Source organism: Alternaria arborescens (genome assembly GCF_004154835.1).
Source record: "Alternaria arborescens strain FERA 675 chromosome Unknown contig_6, whole genome shotgun sequence".
In the NCBI taxonomy this organism is placed as follows: Eukaryota; Fungi; Ascomycota; class Dothideomycetes; order Pleosporales; family Pleosporaceae; genus Alternaria; species Alternaria arborescens.
Genome location: NW_021167861.1, coordinates 724909 through 750191, shown reverse-complemented (window position 1 = coordinate 750191; position 25283 = coordinate 724909). Strand labels below are relative to the sequence as shown.

At 51.1% G+C, this 25283-nt stretch overlaps 11 protein-coding genes across 11 annotated transcripts; 5 read left to right on the top strand and 6 right to left on the bottom strand.

The window, feature by feature from the left end:
• Positions 1 to 2415: 2415 nt before the first annotated feature.
• Positions 2416 to 3239, bottom strand: AA0111_g3487 (hypothetical protein; the record flags this gene model as incomplete). Its single annotated transcript, XM_028649376.1, has 3 exons — positions 2416 to 2801; positions 2857 to 2964; positions 3050 to 3239. 3 exons carry the CDS (start codon positions 3237 to 3239, stop codon positions 2416 to 2418), a joined length of 684 nt encoding a protein of 227 aa, XP_028509090.1.
• Positions 3240 to 4595: 1356 nt separating this feature from the next.
• On the bottom strand, positions 4596 to 5452 carry AA0111_g3486 (hypothetical protein; the record flags this gene model as incomplete). The annotated part of the gene is made up of 2 exons (XM_028649375.1): positions 4596 to 4903; positions 4975 to 5452. 2 exons carry the CDS (start codon positions 5450 to 5452, stop codon positions 4596 to 4598), a joined length of 786 nt encoding a protein of 261 aa, XP_028509091.1.
• Positions 5453 to 5722: 270 nt separating this feature from the next.
• AA0111_g3485 (hypothetical protein) lies at positions 5723 to 9919 on the top strand (the record flags this gene model as incomplete). Its single annotated transcript, XM_028649374.1, has 2 exons — positions 5723 to 6041; positions 6111 to 9919. The coding sequence occupies 2 exons, from the start codon at positions 5723 to 5725 to the stop codon at positions 9917 to 9919; spliced, it is 4128 nt and encodes a 1375-aa protein (XP_028509092.1).
• Positions 9920 to 10771: 852 nt separating this feature from the next.
• Positions 10772 to 11557, bottom strand: AA0111_g3484 (hypothetical protein; the record flags this gene model as incomplete). Its single annotated transcript, XM_028649373.1, has 3 exons — positions 10772 to 11063; positions 11120 to 11324; positions 11377 to 11557. 3 exons carry the CDS (start codon positions 11555 to 11557, stop codon positions 10772 to 10774), a joined length of 678 nt encoding a protein of 225 aa, XP_028509093.1.
• Positions 11558 to 11907: 350 nt separating this feature from the next.
• AA0111_g3483 (hypothetical protein) lies at positions 11908 to 12319 on the top strand (the record flags this gene model as incomplete). Its single annotated transcript, XM_028649372.1, has 2 exons — positions 11908 to 11993; positions 12043 to 12319. 2 exons carry the CDS (start codon positions 11908 to 11910, stop codon positions 12317 to 12319), a joined length of 363 nt encoding a protein of 120 aa, XP_028509086.1.
• A 686-nt stretch (positions 12320 to 13005) lies between these two features.
• AA0111_g3482 (hypothetical protein) lies at positions 13006 to 13854 on the bottom strand (the record flags this gene model as incomplete). The annotated part of the gene is made up of 1 exon (XM_028649371.1): positions 13006 to 13854. The coding sequence occupies one exon, from the start codon at positions 13852 to 13854 to the stop codon at positions 13006 to 13008; it is 849 nt and encodes a 282-aa protein (XP_028509087.1).
• Positions 13855 to 16804: 2950 nt separating this feature from the next.
• AA0111_g3481 (hypothetical protein) lies at positions 16805 to 17642 on the top strand (the record flags this gene model as incomplete). Its single annotated transcript, XM_028649370.1, has 3 exons — positions 16805 to 17066; positions 17116 to 17565; positions 17620 to 17642. 3 exons carry the CDS (start codon positions 16805 to 16807, stop codon positions 17640 to 17642), a joined length of 735 nt encoding a protein of 244 aa, XP_028509088.1.
• Positions 17643 to 18811: 1169 nt separating this feature from the next.
• Positions 18812 to 19531, bottom strand: AA0111_g3480 (hypothetical protein; the record flags this gene model as incomplete). The annotated part of the gene is made up of 2 exons (XM_028649369.1): positions 18812 to 19217; positions 19365 to 19531. 2 exons carry the CDS (start codon positions 19529 to 19531, stop codon positions 18812 to 18814), a joined length of 573 nt encoding a protein of 190 aa, XP_028509089.1.
• Positions 19532 to 20688: 1157 nt separating this feature from the next.
• AA0111_g3479 (hypothetical protein) lies at positions 20689 to 21421 on the top strand (the record flags this gene model as incomplete). The annotated part of the gene is made up of 2 exons (XM_028649367.1): positions 20689 to 20801; positions 20851 to 21421. The coding sequence occupies 2 exons, from the start codon at positions 20689 to 20691 to the stop codon at positions 21419 to 21421; spliced, it is 684 nt and encodes a 227-aa protein (XP_028508773.1).
• A 223-nt stretch (positions 21422 to 21644) lies between these two features.
• Positions 21645 to 22844, top strand: AA0111_g3478 (hypothetical protein; the record flags this gene model as incomplete). The annotated part of the gene is made up of 1 exon (XM_028649366.1): positions 21645 to 22844. One exon carries the CDS (start codon positions 21645 to 21647, stop codon positions 22842 to 22844), a length of 1200 nt encoding a protein of 399 aa, XP_028508772.1.
• A 441-nt stretch (positions 22845 to 23285) lies between these two features.
• AA0111_g3477 (hypothetical protein) lies at positions 23286 to 24859 on the bottom strand (the record flags this gene model as incomplete). The annotated part of the gene is made up of 5 exons (XM_028649365.1): positions 23286 to 23435; positions 23486 to 23689; positions 23741 to 24605; positions 24659 to 24782; positions 24832 to 24859. 5 exons carry the CDS (start codon positions 24857 to 24859, stop codon positions 23286 to 23288), a joined length of 1371 nt encoding a protein of 456 aa, XP_028508780.1.
• Between the last annotated feature and the right edge of the window lie 424 nt (positions 24860 to 25283).

Here is a 25283-nt window from a genome sequence, read left to right as displayed (position 1 = left end):
AGGATCGCCCTCGAGTTGTACACTAGCGTACCTTGTTACAATTACACTGCGTTCTGTGACTCTGTCTGTGTAAAGCTTCCCCAGCAAGTTGTCGTGCGCCAATTTCCGGTCGTACCACAGGGTTAGATGTTTGCTACAAGTCGACAAGCATAGTGCGACCATGATCTGTGACTGGAGCATGGCGCTTACATTTAGTAACAGCTGCGACCAGGATGCAGAACATACCCTGAACATGCAATCTTCGCTGCGAGTACGCCTCAAATTATGCTTTGTCTTTGACACTATAGAAATAGCGGTACTTTTGTTTTACGGCTAGTTTCTCGGTCTATGCGCTTAGATCGGTCATAATTCAGGAAGGGTCTGAATCAGACCGGATATAAAAGTATTTTCGGCTCCTCTCGAGATTCAACATCTACCTCCATGTTCGCTCATGGAATCTATACCCCTATTTTACGTCGAGTCTGCATCTCAAGACTAGAATTTGCATCTCTGATGCCGTTGCAGGCAGGCTTCAATATGCAGAATCAGCAAGAGCATCACCGTATGTAGCATGGATCTAACAGCAACCTATTTTGCATCAGCGAGGTTACGCATCGAATTATAACTCGTTATATTGTGGAATAACCGCCAACTCATGACCACGTCTGGTGGAAGATGTGCGTGTGAAAATGTTGTCATCCGATGGCTTAGAGAAAGCAAGCAGACAGGATATATAACACTCCAATAGCAGTTTCTAAGTATCTGATACTAAATTTGCGAGAGACGCAGAAACAAGTTATTACTAGCAATGACATTGTTTGGATCACGGAAGAATATCGGGAAGAAATCATTCCCAAGTGAAGGTCATAGCGGTTCTCGTGAAACCCCTGACAAGCCGGATACACTTGAGAATCTCAAAAAGGCTGACGATAAGAAAGTAGAAAAGGCAGCTCGGGAGCGACTTGATAGCGAAACCGATCATGGTTGGAGTTGCGGCGGCATTTCACCCATAGTTGGCCCCTGCCATATCAACTATTGTGGAGACGATCATTCGCTCAACGTACCATGCGCCAGCACGCTGAACGTACCATGTGTCAGCGAACATTGTAAGCATACTCGATGTAATCGTTGCTGGGACGCGCGAATCTTTGATTCGGGTGCGGAACAGAAGGTGGATAGCATCGTGGATAATTTCGCAACCGGTTGGTTCCATTCCAAGGTTCAGTGCATGACGTATCATGCTGGTATAGCCCCAGGTAAGCATTGCGCGAGCTGCAACCACTCGGCTGCCGATATTTTCAGGTATGTATGTCTATCACAGCCTTCTGTAAACCCAGGTTATAGAGGGAGAGGAAGATAAATAAGCGGCGTTATTACCTAGGTAGACATGAATGCGAGTTCCAGGAGCGGCATTGAGTGCCTGGCTTCTACAAAAATAAGTAGTCTCTCAGGAAAACCGTCTTTATAAATGCATATAGCAGTTCACATGATCGTGCATTATAATGTCAGCATGATCCTCGAACCATCTGGTTGTTTTTTTAAGTTTATGTAGATGACATCCTTTGGTCCATGATCTGATGTTTGATCAGCGAACGCTACTTTTACAGCTGCGAACCTGATCAATTGTCAGTACTCTTCGTGAACTATGGAACTGTGCACTTATTTCTTGTACATATAATCACGTTGTCAACTCATCCTACGCCCACGTAAAGTGACGTTTTGACTACTATGGAGGTATCCTTTAGTCAAGGTACAGATGCCGCCTTGAACGCCGTGGTCTACTTCAACAGTAGAGATGTTTTGGTATACATTATGCCAATAGTCTCCAAATCCTAACAGTTCGGTGTGTCTCCAGCTGAGTGCGACCTAGGCATAGGAAAACGAAGAAACACCGATCCTACAAGTATTTGACAATACATGATTGATGTAGAGCCTCGAGTGATGAGGCGGTGGTCATGCGTGATGTGCATCATCGGCTTGTGTAAACCTACAGTCCCTTCTTTTAGAAGCTGATGACGCCTAGGGCAGGCCGTGGCATATCTGTCGGGATTTAGGAATGTTGTGGACACCTTTTTGACCAGGTGGAAGTCACCAACTGTTCTCATTTTTCCCATGAACATTTCCTTCTGATTTGCATATCAATCGCACCACTCGACGAGCTTGTCAACGCAGAAGCAAAACATTGCTGTAGGAATCGACATCAAAAAGTTAGCAGGGAGTGGTTAGTTTCAATGCAGCATAAGTCATGCGCTGGTGTCGAGTTGAAGGCGTCGTTAATCTTCACGGTTGGGCTTGGGCCTGCGGGCTAAATAAGAAAGTATGTATTATTCGCGAATTTGAAGACCATGTCAAACGGCCCGCTGTCCACGATACCTTTCTATCGAAGAAAAAACCTCTGGAGAAAGAAACAAGCATCCTTTTTGACGCATGATCCATCTAGAAGATCTCTTGGTCGTCATACGCCCTCACACTCTCTAGGCGTTCTCTAACCTTCTTCGGATCCTTGCAGACATGCTTACTGTCCCAACCATCACTGCCACCATTGTGGTCGGGAAATGTCGTCTCCAGCCCTTCAAGAGCCATATCCGCGCTACACATGATAGCTTGGCGCATGTAGTCAAAGCAGTGGATCATGTGCCAGTGATGGTCTTCTTCAAGCTCATGACCTGAAGTCATACCGGAATAGACTGCGACGACAGCATAGAGGCAGTGGAGCTGGTGGGTCATGGATGTCGTGAAGACAGTAGCGTTGGGCCAGACGATGGGAGTGGGAAGGTCGTGGTAGTTCTCTGGGTCAGGAATGCTCTGAAAGCCCATGCCGACTGTGTGGGGCGTTAGTGGAACCTTTGAAGAATTCGGATGTTAGGGGAGTCGTACCAGGCAAGAGTTCGTTCCATGCTCGAAGTACTTCGGGCTTGAAGAACTCCGATGTGTTGTAGGGTGCAAATGTCTGGTTTATCTCGAACTTGGTGATCTGCGTTGGGACTGCATGGCTGTTAAACTGGGTACGACAATGGATCGAATAGTAAGACTCACTATGTGGGGACCATCCGGTGATATCGCCACCTACATCGTTGGCGCTTGTTGAACGTGCCTTCCACCGTGTTGAGTCGAGCATGCCTTGATCTCTGGCCAGCAACCCGATGATCACGAGCTGCAACCCTATCACCAATATCCATCGCATCGCTGCCACCAGCGGCGGGCACATTATTCTTCTTCTTGACGGTGGTGCTCTGCTGTGATATTCGCCTGCTGCCCATTGCTTCTCTCCCCCAACCAAAGATTCAACCTCCGTCGATGAGTCGTCATCATGGTGATGGTCCTGCGAACGTACATCTGCGTAGTGGTGTTGTGGCTCCATCATGTCGATTAGTAAGTTGGTGACGCCAGGTCAATCGTAAACTTGGATATTAAAAACGAAAGTGAGCGCAGCTGAGGAACCAAAGGCAGCGGCGGCCTCCGTACAGATGTACTCGTACGTCAAACATGCTGGCCCACACCGAAACGCTGAGGCTGTGGTTCCTGGTCGGAGCTGTCATTGCCATTCATGGTAGACGCCGGCGACAGCTCGATGGGTAGTTCTAAGCGTGAGTTGAGAACGCTGAAACGGGTTCCTGGATACGCGATACGTGGGCTATGCCAAGTTTCGTTAGATCGCCGGGATGAAACCGAGGATGAATCGCCAAGAGTATGAAGCTATCTCGTCTTCCGCCTCAAGCGAAGATAGCGTGAAACCCAATGCAAACATCGAGCATGAATGTTTGTATGTAGTCAAATGCAGTTGGTGTTGGTTCACATATTCTTGAAGCGTATTGCCGGCTTGCTGTCTCCTTACTTCGACAAAGTAAAGGGACTTGATAATGACAATTGAACACAATACTAGAGTTATTACATCAGAGAGGGATAGATTACTTGTGCGATCGAAAGGCACAGAAGAAAGATATGATGGGTCTTGGAGTGAAGCGTAGCGTAGGGTGAGGTAGCTGCAAGAGCTAGGAAGCAAGAGGGGAGAATTCGAGAGATCAGATTCTGTGACTAGAGAGGCAAGAATATTTCGATATATCGGTATTTGAGGAAGGCCTTTGTGTGTGTGGCGGAATATGCCATACCCAAACTACGATAGGTGGACTACCCGAACATGCATCAGTTTCCGGTCGCACGGTATGACAGCTGTAGCCATGTGATGTCTTGTAGGACTTCATAGTGGGTGTCTACATCGTATTCGTCGATTCCGCAGTGCTGATAGCTGATCTCAGTCAACCCAACAACACAACATATGGTTAGTGTCGCAGCTACCTGCGCGCATCCATCGCATTCTCTCAACGGTCCCGTGAGATTACAAACTACACTGGTAAGTTCAGAGATGTAATCTAGGCTTGCGACACAGATGTCGGGCGGGGTCCAGGAAGGAGTAGCCCATCGCATCTAAGCTTTGGCATGCAAACCACGTAACACAATGGCCATGGTAACACACACACAGCAACAGACTGTGGCGACATGTATTGACATCCGCGAGTTTGGCTTGTTGTTGCGAATGTCAAAGTCAACTCTGCCCACCCGGGATAGCGTTGAAGATGGCGAGTCCGTTGGGGGTCGTTGTCTCTCAGAAGCACGACTCATCGCTTGACACACAAGTCGCTCCTGATGACCCATTTCTCGCCGCCGGTGACCTCACGTCCTTCGTGCAGCATGCAGTCTGCGCCATGTCGGTGCAGTAGCGCAAGACCAACTTCAAGGTCGACAACGAGGGGCTCAGGTGGCGGATCCCGACTCTTCTTTCTTGGCAGGTCTGGGTAAAACACCGTCTCTCCACCCATGCAGCCTGTTGCTGGAGAGGTGAGGTATATTAACAAGGTCCAGGTGGTACGCGCTGGTACCGGCTGGGAACCAGAGGGCTGGATCATTACATTATTGGAATCATCATCTGACTCTGTTAGCAATTGGTCTATGACTGTCAGATGGCTTTGAACAAGTCGTTCAGTAGGGATGATGTACAATGCTGATCGAAGAACTGGCCCTTGGAGTACCTGTAGATGCGAATATTCTGGTTCAAGCCAAGCACCTCGCCGCCCCACAGGTCCTTCCGCTGTTCTACACTGAGACCAAGCGCCCCTTCCTCAACATCTCCGCTGACCAGCTTTCTTAGCCCGGTCTGGCTCCACAGTCGTTCAGCGAATGCGGGATCATCAATCTGGTAGCGGTCGTTCACGCGCACCGCATCACCTTTCTTAGGCTTTCCGGGCGTAGTCGTCAGTGGTAGTGACGACAGGAAGGAAACGTACGTCTTGCATAGTGACGCTGTGAAGAAGTTGGGGATAGTGACGATCTGCTTGTGAAGCACCTCCTGCAGGGCAAGGTCCTCTTGTGGTACGAGAGGAGTGAAGGCAGGCCAGTTGGGGGGCTGTCTCGCCGGTTCAGACGAGGGTGCTGGCCGGCTAGATGCGCCTTGCTGGGTCTTCTTCTTGGGTGCCATGTAATGGACGCTTACTGGCAAACCGACGGGTAATGCAGATGTCTTGGTTCTGTATTGCTGCGATTGGTGCGGAGGGTGAAAGTTTGGATGGATCGCTCCTTCTACCAAAGAGCGGCCAAGGGTGCCGAAGAGCGCGTTCACCTGCGAGGCTGTATCTTGTTTGGAGAAGTGTACACCCTCTTCCCACAGTCTTTTCACGTCGCGATCCCGCCTGCGCCGTCACTTCTTCTCAACCTGCTCTTGCTGCCACCAGAGTCAAATGCACGGACGATGAATCCAACAGATGGAGATCCAGAGAACGAGGCGCTTTTGCGGCCGCTCAGATTGGAAGATATTTTCGATGCACAGTCGATGTTCATCTCCCAAGCATCAAGTTGGTCTTTCTCATCGGCGCCGGACCGTGTTGCGGAGATGGGCGGCCAAGACCCACGTGCAGCAGGATTAGGCCCGGCGCAAGCCTCTCATGAGCAGCGTCGACCGACATCCTCCGAAGACACCAACCCGCTGCGACAGCACGACGAAGGCCCTTTGCAAACAGAAGACCGCTTAGGCAAGAGCAGCTCCGCCTTCTTCGGACCTCACCTGGCCTGTATGTATTGCGCGACACCGCGACGCGGTTTGCTGGGCGAAAAACAAGCGCGCCGCTAACCACCTGCAGCGGACGGCATCCTAGACCACTATTCCCTCGACTTTGACTTCCCTTTCGCACTCCTCTACGCACTTCCCGACGAAGATGGCGGCGGCAGGATGGCCGTAGCCCCTTCTAACGAGCTTTTACACCATGTCACCCCCGAACATGACACTCCCGACGCCCTTCTCTCGCCTGCCCCCGATAAGCGCATTCCCGACATGGCAGCCGCGACCAGCGATGCGTCGGCCATGCCAGCCCTCGGCGGCGAGAAGCCATCTGCCGACCACAACATGATGGACACAACCCTCACCAACGGACTGCCGCTCCTCGACACACCCATCGACTTTGCGCAGTCCAACAACCTAAATGGCGCCGACATGACCGCCGACATGACTGCCATGCCCATGGACATGACGACCGCCTTCCCGCCCATGAATGCCTTCATGCCGCCCACAACCAATGAGCGCCTCACGGCCTTTGCGCGTCTGCGCTTCGATGACGGCTCCTACTACATGCATACCTACCAGATCACCCTGGGCCGCAATCTCGATCTCGCGCACAGAGACATGAAGCGCCTCATCAAGGCCGAGGCACTGCACGCAAAGGGCCATGTGCAGGCTGCTCGCGAACACTTGACTGGCATGGACGAGGCCAATGCGAAGAAGGACAAGAAGAAGAAGAAACACAAAAAGGGTGGCGCCCGTAGCGTCATCTCCGAGAAGGGCGGCATCCTCAGTGCACCCATCGAGTCGATGCCCATGGAGTACCAGCAGCGTCGCCAGAGCAATGCGTCGCACTCTCTCAGCTCAAATTCACACCCCACGGGCGAATCTGGCGAGGAAAAGCCTGCCGAGCGCGCGCCACAAGACATGATCATGCAGGCCTTCCCCGAAGTACCTGCCCAATTCGACGGCCACGTCCCCGAAGACCCCAACGACTGTCCATTCGTGCCTATACATCCCCAGCAGATCGTAGCCAGGACAGGATCGTTGGGTCCCAAAGGCATATCACGGGAGCATGCCAAGATCTTTTTTGACTTTGACGCGGGTCACTTCTGTATCCATGTCCTGGGTAACAATGGTCTGCATCACGAGGGAGACTTTTATCCCAAGGGTGAAACTGTACCTTTGGATCATGGCGACCACTTGCAGCTGGGTGCTGTGAACATACACTTCTTCCTCCCAGACGTCGCGCTCACAGAGCAGCAACGCCATCGCCAGGAGTCTGGATCGCGACCTATGAGTTTCTCTTTCGAAAATGGGAACGGTCAGTTGGAAAGTGACGAGCATATCAGTTCTGAGAGCGAAGACCAGCAGAGCGTCAACCCGCGCCATGTCTACTACCACCATCCTGTCAGTGACAGCGATGACGATGACGGACTCGCCGATGAAGAAATGGACGATTATGAAGAACCTGCTCCTAAGCCGCGGCAGAAGACAAGTCTCAAGCTCAAGATAAAGAATCTGCCTCCCGCTCCCTCGAAAGAAAGCAAGAAAGCGCACAAGAGGAAGCATCAGCAGCGCGAACTCACGCCTGAAGAGCCACCAACAAAGAAGGTCAAGCTCAAAGTCAAAGACACTGCGAAGCTCAAGGAAGCGATTCGTGAATCTACGAAGGAGCCCAAAATTCAGAAGGAGCGCAAAGAGCCCAAGGAACCAAAGGAACCCAAAGAGAAGGAAGTTGCGCCGCCCAGAGAGCCCAAGGAACCCAAGGAAACCAAAGAGCCGAAAGACAAGGGCAAAGCACCAGCCAAGACTCCCGCAAAAGCGCCTGTCAAGGACGAGACGCCAGTCGAGGAGCCCGTCAAAGATATCCCCATGGCTCCAAAGCCCGAGCAGCCAAGTAAGCCCCCACCGAACGATAGTCCGCCTTTACTACGCAAGCCACACGAAGGCGAACTCGAAGCCGGAGATATCGATGGGCTCATTACGGAGGAGATGGCTCTCCAGCACAATTTGCCACGGAATCTTATCGGTCATGTCGTTGAGAAGCGCAAAGGACCAGGCAGACCGCCCAAGGATGGCATCATGTCAAAGCGCCAGCGTTCGCAGCTCATTAAACAGGCTAAGGATATTGAGAGGGCAAGAGCTGCTGGCATCGACCCAGCTGACATTCCGATCCCGACTATCAAGCCGAAAGCACCCAAACGCAAAGAATCAAATGCTGGCGATGGCGAAGATGATGGAGTTATGGAGACAACGGAGCAGGGCGATGGTAGCTTGTCCAGTCTCCAGAAACAAACGAAGCCCATCAGACCGCCTCGGACGCCTTCACCTGAGATGCGCATTGAAGACTACACCGAGGAACAGCTGCAACGACCCACAGCCAACTATGTTGTACTGATCCACGAGGCGATCTCGTCTTCACCCACTGGCCAGATGAACCTTCAATCCATATATACTTACATTGAGCGGAAGTATCCTTGGTACAAGTTCAAGACTACTACGAGCGGTTGGCAGTCTAGTGTGCGCCACAACCTTGGTCAGCACGACGCTTTCATGAAGGGTGATAAGGAGGGTAAAGGCTACCTTTGGAGAATCAACCCCGAAGTCTCGATCGAGAAGGAACGCAGGAAGAGGCAAGCCAGTCCTCCTCTTAGCAATGCTCCGCGACAGTACTACCAACCACCGAATGGATATCAGCCGTATCCCCAGCCTGGATACCCGTATCACCCGGGCATGCCTCATGCGATGCCGCAGCCACCACCACCAAGACTGCCACCTAGTCTCGCGCAACCTCGCTTACCACCCAGCATGGCTCGTAATGAGAGTAACTCAGCTGCATCGAACACGTCTCAGAACGCACCCCATCCATCGCCTTATGCGTCCCCTTGGGGCGGCGGTGGTAACACTGCTGGGAGTCCGCCAGCGCCCAATCCTCCACGACCGTATCCGCAGCCTAACTCGCAGGCTCCGCCAACTTCCTCAGCAGCCGGTTCGAGTGGTCAGTACGGCGTTCTCTATCCTACAGCTGCTCCACAACAATCGCCATACAGCCAACCTCCGGCACCCAGTCCATACGGTGGTCCATATGCTAACACTGGCGCGAGCCCGTATGGCCCTGGTCCGCCTCGTCCCTATGGAGCATATCCACCACAAAGTCAGCAGTCGAATGCTCCTCCGGCATCGCAGCCACAGCCTTCAGCGTCGCCTTACGGTCCGCCTCCGTCTCAGACGCCCTCACAACCAGGGCCTCCTAGCGACGCTTCGGCACCTCATCCGTCCGGACGTTACCCGATTGGAGTTCATCCAGACCTCATTCGCCAGCTCGAAGCGTACCGTCACGTGTACCTTGACAAGAGGCCAGGCCCTGAGGAGCAGAAGAAAGTGGACAACGCCATCAGAGCTTGCGTAGACAGAACCGTACCTGAATCGACATTGACGGACCAAGAAAGAAAGTTGCTTATATCCATCTGCGGCGTGGAGAGCATTAACAAACATGTCAAGAGGGCACCTGATGTCAAAGATGAAGATGAAGCGAGTACTGCGGCAGCGTTCGCCGCAGCAGGTGCAGCGGCAAACACGATGGCTCAGCAATACCAACCAGCACCACAGTCTGCAAATCCGACGGGCACCGCGTCCCCAGCACCGACACGTGAGAACAGCGAACCGCAGAAGTTTACGCCAAACATGACTGGTGCATCACCAGCTCCTCCCATGGCGCCTTCACATCGTCCCAGCGTCGAGCCCATCACGCCTGTGCCTGGTTCGCCAGCAGTTCAAAATGGCACCCCGCTGCGACGTCCAATGACCGAGTTGACCGCAGACAGCGCACCCGGCGCAGAAGAAGCCAAGAAGACGGAGAACAGTCAAGATGTATCGAAGAAAGCTGAGTAGCTTTTATTCTTACGGCGCCTTTTCTATTCTTAATACGCTCGTTTTCAAAACTTCCTCGCCTGGCCTCTGCCTATGCTTGTCACTTGTTTCTCTCCCCTCTACTCGGCGTTCCAAGCCTGTTTGGAGCTAGCTAGCATTTGAGTTTGGCGTTTTAGGCGGAAGCATTTTGGCTTTGCCAACATTGATACCCTTGACAGCGTAGCTTGGTTGGGGGTTCTACTAAAAGTGAAATTTCGCGTAGGTTTTTACGTCGAATATGGGATATATGCGTTATGGTAAACATGACTGTTTCGAGTAGATAGATGACAGCGACAAGCAGCGGTAGCATCGCATCGGCCATAAAAATGATATACAATTCTATAAACTTTGGGTGTCTGGTCATGATCGTGTAGTATGTGGTGTGTTGATACGGTACAGTGCTGCCTAGCCCGGCAACTTGTTTCCAATGTAGCAGAGAAAGCACCCTCTTTCAATCTCGACGCGCGTTCAAGAGCACAATTATTTAAGCATTTATGGATGCCTGATCTGATAAGCTGTTGCCTGATGGGGTACTTTTGCGGTCGGAAACATGGCGCACAGTACACAGCTGTAGCTGATGAAATAATGAAGCTTTACACGTAAAAAAAAAAAAAAAGGGCCAAACGGTAAAGAGTCTGGTATTGCCTGCGTATCTCGTAGGTAGAGTAGGTGCCTCGACACAAATCCAAAGCCCAAATGCTGCGATTATATATAGAAAAGAAGAAGCTTAAGCCCAAGATGCCGCTTCTGTTGATGTCGCCGTACGCCTGAAAACCCCGCCACTCGGATTCGCTATGCTCATTCGATAGCAATAGGTTGAGCTGGCACAGCCGCTTACATGGCCATCTCAGCCTGTAGCTTCCGCAACTCCTCCTCTTCGTCGTCCTCTTCAACCCGCTGTGGTGCCTTGGGGTTGGTACTTGGTGCCTGTGGTAGCTTCTGTGACGATGGGGCATCGTGGATGGGCACGTTGCCAGTGTTGAGCATTTGCTCGTCGAGCTTTTCTTGTTGTAGCTCTGCGAGTTCCTCGTCCAGTTCGTCTTCGTCGATGCCGTTGGAGGCGACGCCCGAGGTGATGGCTTCGCTAATCTCTTCGCCGATTGCGTGTTGCTCGCGGAGGTCCTCCCTGCCCACATGATTAGCAAACTATTCGGTGAGGCTTGTTTTGTGCAAAAAGCGTACATGACATTGTCGACCTTGTCGATGGTCAGGCCGGAGTGTATCTGCTTCATGGCGTTTCCTGCATTCTTCATGGCGTCCAGCGTCTCCTTGTTGATATTGGCCGTCTCGATGGAGTAGATCTCCCTTTCTAGCGTCATGATCTGTGAACTGGTCTGCTCGAGTGAGTGCTCGAACTGCTTCTTTCGCCGTAACGCCGACTTGGCAGCTATGGCAGGCGTCAGCGACAACAGCAGAAAGCGGGATGCATGCGAACTTGCCTTGCTTGTTGGTAGAAACGTGTTTTCGCGCCAGCGCATCTTGCTCATCCATCTGATTTTGCAGGTGCTTCTCCCGCTTGTTCAGCATCTCAAGTTGGCCTCGAAGCTGGAGGATGGCCTTCTTTGGCGCCTCCTTCTTCGCCTGGCCACCGCCAAACCAGCCCAGGCCCCAGCCGCTCATGTTGAAGTAGTTCTGGAGGTCTTCAGTTAGCAACTTTGGTTCGCTTGACGCTATCGCAAGCCGATGCAGCTGACTCGAAGCCTATCAGAGTGTGGGTTGGCGGGGCTGCGGGGGGGCGGTGCGTAGTTCGCACGTACTTTGTAGGAATTCGTGGGGTTTCCGAGTTATGGCAGGTGAGGAGAGTTCGCAGAGGTTCGTGTTGTTGGAGCGGCGGCGTTGGAGTGACTGAAGGGTGCCTGGCTGGTCATGAATCGGGCCTGGATGCACGAGGGTATGATGTCGTCCGCGCTAACCATGGCACGTGCATCTCGGCTCCGGTTTCCACCGCCTTCTGCGGCGCCTTCACCACCATGTCTGGCCCCGTTGCCTCGAATTTGGTGCTGCTGGGTGACTTGCCCGCATGCGCGCAGGGCAACAAAGTCCGCTTTCTGGGCTGGTGCACCGAGTCGTTCCCGATCACGTCGCAGAGACTAACTGTATCGCAGCATCGATGACTACGTCACTGAGACCGCAACACTGCGCCTTAAGCACAACTACCCGACATCTAGCCCGCCCGTCATCGCGAACCTCGATGTCCAACACGTACTGGAGCGCATCAAGCATCTCGACGTAGATATCGGCACATGGCTCAACGTCATCGGCTATGTCGAGCGCAGGAAGGAGCAGGGCGTCTTTGTACAGGCCGTCACTGTCTGGAATGCCGGCAATGTCGACCTCAAGGCGTATGAGAAGGCCGTTGAGGCGCGCAAGGCCGTTGCGTAAACGTCGCCAGGCTCATGTATTATGCTCATGCACGCTCACCCAAGCAACGGTCATAGTATGATTGTGCAACACCAGTATCTAACACCAGATGTGAGGTTCTCGCTGCAGGACTTTGCCAAATTCAGGCTTGTTTGACAGATGGAGAATTCAATCATGAATATGGTGGGACACTACAAACAACGCAGTCTGAGATCAAATCACTATACTGCCTGAAAACAAACACTTGAAACGATTGATTCCACCGTCCTATCCTGCATGCTGACTGACTGCTGATAGCCTTACGTTTTCATTTGGAAGCATGTTCCAAGGTGACTTCCAATGGCTTTTTATCCTACATCGCCGTTAGCATTGGTTACCGCAGGATCCGATCATACGATAGATCATACCCAAAATATATATGTGCACTGCTCTCCCCAATCCCACCTATCCAGATCATCCTTTAACCTGATATTGAAACTCCACAACAATCTCGCAAGTATCAGTCGCATCTCGTTGTAAGCAACCTTGGCACCTATGCAACTATGTCTACCCACCATAAAAGGCGCAAACGCAGCCATGTTGTCTTGTTCTGGCTTTGGATGTAGGAATCTCTCTGGTATAAAGGAGTTTGGGTTGCGGAAGTTGCACGGTTGTCTATAGGCGGAGTATTGATTGTAGGTCACGTAGGTCTATTCAGAAGAGTTTAGTTAGGTTGAGGTAGTATGGGAGCATGAATCTCTTACGCCTTCAGGAACCCATTGGTCGCACACAGTATCTCCGCCTTTGGGAGCAATGCGAGGTACTCCGATGGCGGTGGGAGGGCCAAGTCGCATGCCCTCATTGATGACCGCGTTTAGATAAGGCAAGTTGCTTGTCGATGCTACCGTCATGTCGCTCTCATTCTGGAAATTATCCCTGATCTCTGCTGTGAGTCGATGCAAGACACCTCTGTGCTGCAACAACATTCTTACGATCGCAGTCAGAGCACTCGCTGTTGTTTCGCTCCCAGCAAACGCAATTACGAGTAAGTTGATTCCCCACTCAGCATCTGTGAATTGATCCTTTTGATCACTATACTTCTTCGTCGGAGTTACCCAGTCCGGCCGCTCTACATTCAGTGCTATTCTCTTCTGAGCTTGTTCCATACTCAGCTTACGATGGTCCATACTCCTTTGCAAGATGCGTTTAGGGATGATGTGTCGGAGTAGTTTATCGATAGGAGGGTAATGGTTGATCGAGCCGATCAAGGCAAGCCCTTTGCCAAAGTCCTGGGCAATATCGACCCAGGGATGCGCTTTGCCGTTTGCAACACAATCCCAAGACTCGCCATAGGTGAAGTCTCCAGAGATGTCAAAAGTCAGGTAGTTCAACCATTTCTCAAGATCGACAGCCTTTCTCTTTTTCATTTGTTCCATGAAGAGATCAACGTAGCTCTCAATGACTGGTGCCTGTTCTTTCAAGCTTTTCTCTGAGAAGGAATTTGCAAAAGCACGTCTGTACCTCGTATGGTCTTCCTCATGCCAGTTCATGATTGAGTTAGGTTCGGTTGGTGACATCTTCTTGAATGAGGTACGGTTACGTTCGAAGGGTAGATGGCCCGGGCGTGTGATATAGATCTCTTTCAATGCACGACTGTCGGCATAGGAAAGTTCGTTAGGGGCTACACGTACAACTGGCCCATACTTGGTGTGAAATTCAGTAAACCGCTTGTGAATTTCGCCACGGTGCGTCGAGATAACATAGGGAATGTGGAAGGATCGCCAAAGCAGCGGACCGGGGTAGTGGCGTAGCGGATGGAGGAACGCGTTGTAGAACGCGTATGCGAACGCTAGCTTTGTTGACGGATTAGCATCGAAGGGAGCCACTTTGCATACTGACAGGGCACTTACGGCTGAGATGCATAATACACATGCTGCCACTGGATGCACGCGACTGGGTAACGACGACGATAATTGGAAGCCCAGGGCATCACGACTGCCTTTGTCTGCCATTGCAAAATCTGGACCCAACTACAAAGCTTAACTTCCTGTGTCAAATGCTCTTATTCTGTGTTACTGCATTGCGATAGCAAGCATAGCTATTCGGATGTTGCGTTATCGTGACGAAAGGGTGGTCCTTGGCTTATGAAGTAAGGCACCCCGCTTTAGCCTTTCCTCTTTCGGTCATCATACTTTGCCCTGTCCACACCCAGACCTAGAGTCCTCACGTCGATGATACTCCGATGTGTCCTTCTAATCACTCTGATATGGATTTGACATCTCCGAAAAATCTTGGGAGAGAGGAGAATCGAAGAACACGAGCTGCAGGTTGGCGCACCGCTTCCGCATTGGATGCGCCCTCAGCATGCGCCGACATCTCAAGTATCAACTCACGCCGGCCCGGCCAGAAGCAAACCCAACTGAACGGATGTAGAGCGGGAGACATATACTGTTGCGGTAGGTGTCACAGTCTCGACTGCCACCATGCAGCCAATGCAGGAGCTGTCAAGAGTTTGAAAAGCACTTCAGGATGCTGACAGGAGCCCAACATCCCGCGCACACGCGTATCCTCACCTAAATGAAGGGTAACTCCTGGAAGCGTTCGAGCGACGTTCATGAACTGGGGAAGTGTCGCACGTTGTGCGGGATCATCGCTGAAACCTTCGCTTGAGCTCTGACACAGCTCACTCTGTGAACTTCATGGGTTTCGAAACACTTGTTACTGTGAAAGATTCTTCGGCCGACCTGTCGTTCACATGTCTAAACGAAACAACCGACTTACTCGCGAATGGCGTATGCAACGTCGTCCCGCAATGCACCACGAGTTTGCTCGCTAGATAGACGGGTGTGTCACGAGCTTACTGTGGAGCCAAAAAGAAAGGAGGCTAATGTCGCCACTTCGACAGACTTGCAGAAAGCTAATAAGCCAACATTACCCCTCTTTCATTGCCAATGAGGCGATACCAAAGCTCTGTCAGACGATTAGAGCGCATTTTGCGGCTCGTGGGTAACCTGGTTCTGGGTTTGCTAGTCAACGTCTTCAGTACGTTTCTTACCGGATTGCAGCTTTCGCGAACGCCTTGCCGTGCGCTCATATTGGTATCGAAGACGAACGCGAAGGGACTGGCTGATGAGTGCCATCCCTCGTTTAAACCAACCATGTAATTTATGCCTGATGATAGATATCAGTCTTTGTGCGGAACAGGCATCATGCTCAAGTTCGCAGCATGGCAAGCTTCACAGTCGCCTAACCGCAACCGTACGTAGCATCGGTGCCACCGCGGATGCAGACTCCCTGAGACGCCGACAAGACTCTCGCCGCATTTCTCTTCCAAGGCTACCAGTGAATGCCTACACATTCCAGAACTCACAGTTGCCGCATTTTCCGTTAATCTCTGTCGAGTACCCAGTTAATTAACCAACATTTGGGCTTGAAGCGGGGCTTTCGATAGTTCGTGCATGCTACTATCGGGTCATTTACTGACTTTGCTCAGCCAGATCAGGTCATTTACCAGCCGTCCGATGCATGGCGTCTGCAGCGCACAGGCAACGGGTGAATACCAGGGAGACCCCAGCCTTCTAACCAACCTCCCGTTCAAGCAAGCGCAAACCCAATTCCCCAAATTGGGTGCACTTCTGCCGACGTTTGGTGTTCGTCTGGAGGGCCTGATGCTGAAACTAAAGAATCCTTCGTTGGACGACCACTGAGGGTGTCAGATCAACTGTGCCGCCTCCCTAAGGCAGAATAGATGCCTCGCTGTCAGACATTGCGATGGATGTGGAGGCGATGTAACAAAAAACCAACGTTCAAAAGGCTCGGGAGCGCGAATGGAGGCTCAACACGAAGAGTGGACAGCGCCACTGGAATGCGGCTCACTACAAGGGAAGCAAAGCCCATCGTATCGCTCTCAAAATCCCTGCCTTTTGATCGCAAGATTGCACGTATCAGCGCTTACAGCAGACACAAGCCTTTTACCCAGCTTGCCGAGAGCGGCAAGGTGACATGCGGAAAGAGGACTACCCTGAGACGCTAAAGCCACCTCCAGGTCTCACCAATTTGGCGTGCATATCGCTTCAAGGATAATAGTAGGAAATCTGGTCAAGATGAAGGCCCGTGTTGACGTACACCCACACATGGCGGCGCATGCATGCCCATGTAGGCCGCCTGTCTAACGGCCAAGCGCGAGGGTTACAGATGAAGGTATAAGTCTGTCGAGCCGCCTGGTCTAAGAAGGAGTATAACGGTGATATCAGCTTCGAGTTCTTAACACTAGCACTAGCGAAGCGAAACGACGACGTCCTTATTCTGATAACACCAGTCCTTCCAAATACTCATTCACTTTCACCATTGTTCAGGGTCTACCTGCGTTGCACAGATCATCCTCGCAAGATTTTTATACTGCCGCCGCCCGACTTGCAGCGCACTATTTCCACGAGAACGACCCGAATTCAGCAAACCCCAATCATCTTTACAGAACGTATCATCAACAGCGTTCGCTTTTCGCAAAGCTACACGCTATCAGTCACCATGCTGTTCTCCACAGTCCCTGCGGCCCTTCTCTGTGTCGCAACTGCCACTGCAGCTGCTCTCCCATTGCCTGGCAAGCCACAAACATACACTCCCGCGCGGAACCTCAAGACCCTCTCCAAACTCTTTCCCCAGAGTACTCTTACTAGCCCAGACACTCTCGGCCTAGACCTGAAGTACGTTGTCCTCGGTATCGGCACACAAAACTACACATGTAGTACGCCCGACGACAGCGTGACTCCTGGTACTACTGGTGCATACGGTAAGAACATTGTGAGCTCGACAGCAAGGCATCTCTAACAGCCATCTAGCTACCCTATACGATATCGGCACGAAGCTCAACGACGACAAGATGGCCAAATGGAAGATTGGCTCCATTTCGCCTCTTGCACTCTCGCTGAGCGAATGGGCACCTCAAGTTGTTGACATGAGCCTCAGGTCGCAGGGCTACGAACATATCGCCGGTCATCACTTCTTCGCCGATGTGTCAGGAACAAACACGCCAACATTCGCTTTCGACAAGTTGAGCGCACCCTTCCCCATGACCCAAGTGGCCAAGATAGGCAATGTCGATGCACCAGCACACGCATGCCCAGGCAAGAATGGCCTACCTGCTGTTCAGTGGCTGTATCTCCAGCACAAGGCTGGTATCACTCAAGGAGGAATCGACACTGTCTACCGTGTCGAGACTGCTGGTGGTAACAAGCCTGCTACTTGCAAGGGCATGCCAGCTTCTTGGGAGGTCAAATACGCTGCGCAATGTAAGTGTACATGAAACACTTAGACTGCTGTAGTGGTCCACTAACATCTCGCAGATTGGGTCTATGGTCCAAAGTAGTAGGCGCCTAGCTTGCGATGCTCGTTTCGAGTCAATTACGAACGCTTCTACCCCTCATGCCTTCTTTAGTCCTTCCATAGTTGGATTAGTCGCGCGCGTCTATATTTATCCCAGAGACATCTAGACAGTGTGCAGCAGGGCATGTTTTTCTTTTCTTGCCACTTTTCATTTCGTCTTCTAAACTTACGATACCCTTTCTTTCCCATGGTTCGCACAGCTTTGCTAGGTCTCAATTCTTCTAAACGGACATTGGCATGGTCATGGGCGTTTGAGGCTGTCAGCATTGGGCCATTATAGTGTACACCGACTTAGTATAGACCTTGCCCTAATTCTAAAAGACTTTTTTTAAACTTTTCTGTTCTATTCTGATACTTTCGAGATTCCTCGTGGAATAGTTCACGGTACAGTATGCGAGTCAATGCACAAGAAGTCAATAAGACGTGACATAGTCCAGGTGATCACAACTGCTCTTCCACCAACACAACACGCTTACGTGGACTGGGTCTTACGACACGTACTAGATCGACCGATAATATCGTGGCACGACATGTCAGCCAACATGTGAAGCTCGCCGTATGTGCCGCAGTAAGGCGCGCAAGGCTGTTTGCGCTATCACTTCCAGTTCAACAAGCTTAAGATACTAACAGCTCTCATTTGCCAACCGCATGGCTTATGAGCTACCAATAAACACTACTGGCTTCTTTACGAGCCTTCATGTCTCTTACGGTTCTTTTTCGACTAGATCTCAAGAAAGCCTTGCTCCAATACATGACGCGAATCACTCGCCAAGTCCTGTAAGCCTTTTCGTTGCCCAATATACCTCGAATTAATACAGACCTCCTGATTGGATGGCTGCTAGATCGAAGAGTGGTTCGTACTACTTTGGTGGCTGTGGCAGCGGGTATTTCGCTTGGCAAAGCGGGTGTGGTCGGTGTGGCACAAGTCTGGTTTGACGGCGGCTAGAGTACATCGGAGGTTTTCTTTGGGTTTTGTATGGTCCTGGTCTGAACTCTATTCATCGTGTGGTTCTCAGAAAAAGAAATGTCTCATTGGCATGTACGAAAGAAGGTCTTCCGTGTCAATGATGCAGTTTACATGCGTTCAGCGCGATTTACAAACATCATTCTGCTTAGATCGTCATCGTATCCACCAAAATCATTACAATATGTTCAACTCTGGGCTTGCTTCCCTGTGCAATCGATGGTCACTTCCGTTGTGCATTTGATACCTTTCAGATCCTCCCTATCATGGAGGATGTTGTCCTCACTCCCAGTCCGTTCCTCAGTGACGCTATAGAACGTTTTCTTCTTGCCCTGACCCGAAGCCACCAGTTTCTCAACCACACTTTCTCGGACGCTAGTTCTAGTCGACAATTCAAAATTCTCGTTACCCATCAATGTACCGTTCGTTGTTAAAAGGATTTTGCGACGCCTAGCAGGTTGTCCTGCACTCCCAAACGTACGGGCCCGTTCGATATCATCGTACTGATTGTTGATTGACGATTTCGTGCTCTTTTTAAAGAGTGGTTCAAGGGTTGGTACGGAGGCTGCGATGATTCCCATATGTATTTGCATGCTAAAGTACAAGCAGTCAGCCTTTTTCAATCATGTATCGATGCGTAAAAGAAGACTGGAGGCCGTCACTTATTTTCCCCAGAAGTTCATGCTTTGATTGCTGGATTTCGTAAGCTTGAGGCGTTGAAAATAATGGCAGCTGACATACTAGGTCTGATCTGTGATGGTTGATGAGCCGAACTGGTAATAGGCCTTGGGGATACCCATGGCAGCTGCACTGTATCCATATGAGCGACTTCCGGCTAGATATGCTATAGAGAGACATACAGCCAGCCCACGCTTAGTAGCGCTATCAAGCTCAAACGTGTTCGCCATGACATCTGCAAGTTCCAAATGATCGGCATAGGTATAGTCGCGAACACGACGTCAGTGAACATGTTACATGCTTTCATATGTTAACACGATCCAGCTCTTTGCTAGAAATGGATGAACTTACCTGTGTTCGCCAACGCAGTACCGACAAAGAAAGTCCACGAGTAGCATTTAGCGTTGATAGTATGATCCCAGGCACCAGATACGGGTGAACATCTAAATATGAAACTGAAGAATGCGAACAGGCTGTAAAACACAAAGAACGAAATCACCGCCCATAAGGTACGCCTAAACCAGGCGTTGTTCTTGCCTAGTCTGAGCAGGAAAAGAGCGATAGACACTTTCAGCAGTGCGAAAGCAATTAAGGCTGAGATGGTGATTTGATAGTAAACGGCCTGATTGATGGCTGCAAGATCAGACACCGACAGGGTTTGTTGATGGCGTCCAAGGCCGTGGTAGCCCTGAACGATGAAACATATCAACTCTGCCAGCCCACCAAACTGTCTGCGTCAGCACTGCTCAGCGGGAGGAACCCATGATCTTTAAGAATACTCACATACGCTCCCACGATTAATATGTCGTCCGTTGCGGGCTTGCGCAGTACAAAAAACCCGTGCATAAAGCCGTAGGCAAACAAGAACAAAGGTAACAAAGTGCACAAAAGTGGAAACTGCGAGAATCCGAGTCAGGTTGCTCTCAGCTGACCACTCAGGTTCCATGGCTGGTTGCCCAGATGGCCCAGTTGTGGTAGCCATACTCATCTTGGAAGATAAGAGACACTTGCGCACGAGTCACTCAGTTGATTCGAATAAAAAGGGAAGTAGAGATTCGTGACACCGACAAGCTGAGAAGATTATGAGTACGTTCAATTCTCGGCATTCGAGCTGGTAGACAAGTTTATCAAGCCTGATACCCCCTCATATCGCTTGTACATCTCATTAAATCCTGACGACTGTGCCACTCGCAGTGATGAAGCTGATGGCATTTCATAGGATTCCCAGGCTTGTTATTTCGAATATCACCTCAGTCGCGCCCATCCCTTTGCATTCAGCGGTTCGTACGGATTGCAGAATCTCCAAGCCAGAAGACGTTGTATTTCTAACGTTGTTAGGATGAAATGACGATTTTGATGTAGGCATACCGATGGTTCCGAGACTAGTATGGGTGGTGATGGCGCTTTCCTTAAGTACAATGGCAGTGTTAGCGGTGGTGGCTCGATTCTCTTGCCATCAGGAAATGGAGGTGGATGTATAAAGAGTGGTCCTTTCAAGAAGTAAGTCGGGTATTCTCAAGTTTTCAATCATCCATCTAATAGCGGTCAGTCTGCAACTCAACCTCGGTCCTGTCCTCCCTGCTATAGAAGGATACGCTGCCGTAACGGACCCATTCGAGTGGAACCCAAGATGCGCTCGACGCGATTTCATTCCCACTACCGAAGACTACACCTTCACTAACCTCTTTAATATGACACTCGACGAGGCTTCTCAAAGCGTATATACGTTCCAGAACGAGCTTCAGGGACGTTTTTCCGACGGATTTCTAGGTACACATACCGCTGGACACGTGAAAGTTGGTGGTGATGCCGCCGATTTCTTCAGCAGCACGAACGACCCTGTGTTCTTCCCGCACCACGCCACGTTAGATCGTGTGTGGTGGATGTGGCAGGCGTTGCATCTCAATCAGGCAAAGACAGTAGCTGGTACCATTACTATCCTCAACAACCCACCAAGTAGGAATACTACCTTGCAGGACGTCATCAGCACGAATTTCCTCAACATGCCAGACAGGCCGATCGGAGATCTGCTAGGTTCGCTGGATGGAGAGCCATTCTGTTACATCTACCTGTGGTACATTGAGACATTGTATATACGCTACCTCGAATACAGTACATAGAAATGCACATTTGAATGTTCACTTTTACGCCTAACTGTTGATGACGGTAATACGCAGCAGGCAACGCGCAAAGACCCATAGATCCGCGAACTAACACGTACCCACACTCCACGGCCCGCTAATTGGTCCGATCACCACTAGCCATCGTGATACTACTATCGACTCTATGACAACCTCACAATCAATCTCATCATCGTCTTCCCACAACAATTAAGCGAAGCAGATGCTGCAGCCAATTCCCATAATCGGCGCTGGCATCGCCGGTCTAACGCTGAGCCGCAGCCTCCTCCATCGCGGCATCCCAACCATTATCTACGAAAAGTCAAGCTCAAGCCCACGCTTCAATTACGCCATCACTCTTCACTCGACTGCCTACCAGCCCCTTCTGGAAGTTCTGAATCTTGATGATGTTGCGTTCAAGAAACGCGTCGCTGTTGATGCCGAAGATGGCGGGGCTGGAACAATCGGAGAGCAAGTAGATTTACCCAGCCATGGAGGTCTATACGCAACAACATCATCATTTCGCGCCAATAGAGCGAAGCTCGAACACCTGCTTCGTGAAGGTCTCGACATACGTTGGAAACACAGTCTTCAAGGTGTTCAGAGGACTCAAAAAGGACCTAGGATACGTTTCAGTAATGGCGAATCGTGGTCTAGTGGGAAACTTGTTATAGGCGCAGATGGTGTACATTCCGACCTACGGAAACTTCTACTCCCAGCTTTATCACATCTGAAGGTCCTTCCGTATGTCGTTTTCAATGGGAAAAGGAGAATGGAGAGGGAGGAATTTGACAACATGTTCCGCGACGTGGCGAGGCCAAGGGAAACGAATGTTTGGGAAGTAAAAGCTGGGGATGTGATGCTTAATGTCAGTGTTAACAAGACGACGAGTGAAGAGGTAAGCCTCAGCTGGATATACTCGCGTCCTGTGCGTAGCGACGAGGATGCACTGCATCGTCCTAATAGGCCGAACGAGGACGCGCAGAAGACACCCGATGAGTTCTTTCAAGAGATTGGTGAGCTGAGAAGTTTAAAATCTCCCTTCTCGGACATATTCGATGCGAAGAAGATGCGCGGAGACAGGATACTGCATTGGCTGATGCGAACAACATCTACACCACTGTCGGATTTGCAGGATCTTTTTGCGAGGAATGGAGTATGTTTAATGGGCGATGCAATTCATGCAGAGCCTATCGTGGGAGGTAACGGAGCCAACGCCGCTATCTTAGACGCATTGGCGCTTGCAGAAGCCATCTCGAGCGAAGAGAAGAGAGGCTGGGAAGGTATCGAGGGCAACGTGAAGAAAGGCGTATCGAAGTGGTATGATGAAAGTTATCCGGAGTGGGAGCAAGGGGCTGTAGAAAGTCAAAGAGCCATCGCAAGAATGCATGAGGTGTCGTTAGGGGCGGATGCGCGGCTTTAAGTATCCATGTAGGAGTACTCACCGAAGTAAATTACAGAAGCCACGTCAATGAAGACAAGGGTAGCGTGCTTGATAGATTTTTGTACTAAGGAACTCGTGCTTTCTGGATTATCCGACACTACAGAAGGTACTCTACAAACACTTGCTGCACCTCCTAGTGATATACTTGCAGAATTCAAGATGTATTATGCCTCTAAAGCACGTCAAGGACGTGCAGTAGAGTTCAGTAAAACAATACCTGACTGTAACAGCATTTATTAGTCACTACAGAACATAGCGGACTTGGCTAAATAGGAAACATCTTTGGTATTTTGTAGTCAGGTAAAACTGGGCAGCCACAGCTACCACGCGGTCAGACGACTATCAAGGCGTGTCGTGTCGGTGTGGGTCTTTTGCTGGCTATTTAGACCGTAGTCTCTTGTTAGAAGTCGTCACAGGTATCTACCAGCCACCTCCGCCAGTGTCACCTCCCCATGAAGCCTCACCTCCAGCGGCAGCGGCAGCGGCGGCATCGCCATCACCCGTACCCGCACCCGCACCCCAGCCCCCACCTGCATCACCTCCATCCTCAGCAATAGGCTGCTTGCAGCGCTGCTCAGGTTAGCTTGTCGCACTTGCACATTGAATGATATCGAACATACCTTAATGGTGTGGCCCATCTCGTTACAGTTATTACACTTGACCTTAGACCAGTCCTTGGGTTCAGGACAGTCGCGGGAGAAGTGACCCGTCTTTTCGCAGTTGCGGCAAAGAGTCTTTTCCGGGTTCCTAGGCTGGTCGCAGTCCTTGGCCATGTGTTCAGTGGAATCGCAGTTGCGGCAAGCACGAGCGGCAACGTTGGGACACTGTCAGCTGTTAGTATGTGCTAGAGTGATTCGCAGCCCCACGATACTTACATCCTTGGAAAAGTGACCAGTCTCGTTGCACTTGCGGCATTCGACGCCCTCAGCAGAGCGAGGCTCAGGACACTCTTTGGAGTTATGACCCTCCTGCTTACAGTTCTTGCAGGCGTAAGGGTTGACACGCTCCTTGGGGCAGTCACGAGCACGGTGGCCAACTTCCTGGCAGTAGACGCACTGAGCCTCGGGCACGGTGTTCTCGCGCTCAGCCTGCTCTTGCTTGCAGTACTTGCGAACGTGACCAAGCTCACCGCAGTTACCGCATAGCGGGACACCGCAATCCTGAACGTAGCCGCAGGAGGTGAGGCGCTCCAGATTCTCGGTAGGACTCTCAGGCCAGCCTTGAGCCATCTTGGCGCGACGAGGCTTCGCAGAGAGCTGGACAGACAAAACAAACTTGCAGTCTGGGTTGCCGATAAGGTCGACGATAGTCATGTTAGGGGCGATCTCCTGCTGCTTGGCGATAAGAAAGATTGCGAGGTCATCCTCGCGGAGAGCCTGCTCGACGGCGGCAAGATTGAACTCATCCATGGTAGCGCGAGCGTAAGCCCTCAAGCAGATGCGGAAGGCGTCGAGGTCCTTCTCTTTGGCAGCATCGATCAGAGCAATCCAGGCGGCCGAGGCATCCATCTCAGGCACACCGGACCAGTCGACAATGCGGCGAGACTTGCAGTCGACAGCGCGATGGCCTTGCTGATCGCAGAGTTTGCAGGTACCATCGAAAGCACGCTCTACCCTCTCGTTGGTACAATCTGCCTTATTGTGACCGACTTGACCGCAGTTGAAGCACTCGCCAGTAAGACCGCCACCGCCCTCGGGCTTATCAGGGCAGTCGCGGGCGAAGTGACCAGTCTGCTTGCAGCTATTTTGTTGTCAGCAACATAGAACGAAGTTGGTTGACGAGACATTGCTTACATGCGACAACCGTCGTCGTTAGCATCGCCTCCGCCTCCGCCAGCGTCAGCACCTGCACCAGCACCGGCATCATCGCCGTTCCAGCTGTCGCCAGCAGGAGCCGGATCCCATGAGGAGCTGCCGCCTGTCTTTGTGTCAGCAGAGGCTTGAGGCCACCACAGCATGTCGCATACCTGCAGTTGCACCAGTATCCCAGCTCATAGCTGTGGGTGATGGCTAGGGGGATTGGAGTTGATGTCAAGTGTCTGTACGACAGTATGGTTAGCATATGCAAACAAGTGTAGAGTTAATGCTGACAATCCGAGACTGTCGTCGTAGTATGGAGTGAAGAACCAACCACCGGATGGGGGTGACTGACCTTTTTGGAGTTCAGTGACAGTAACGCGATCTGTCTGCAACAAGCACCGAAGAGATGATCAGAGCGATCGAATAGTAGATTGCGGTCGGTCGATCGACTGATGGGGAAGAACTGAAAAGTAGGTATCGGGATTGAAAATTGTGTTGTGGACGCAACTTCTCTATTGATATGTGGTAAACAGGCGGAGGGCCCGTGCTGAAGCCCAACGATAATAACGCAGGTGAAGGTGAGGTCAGTATTGTAAATCCTTATCAGTATCGGGAAGCT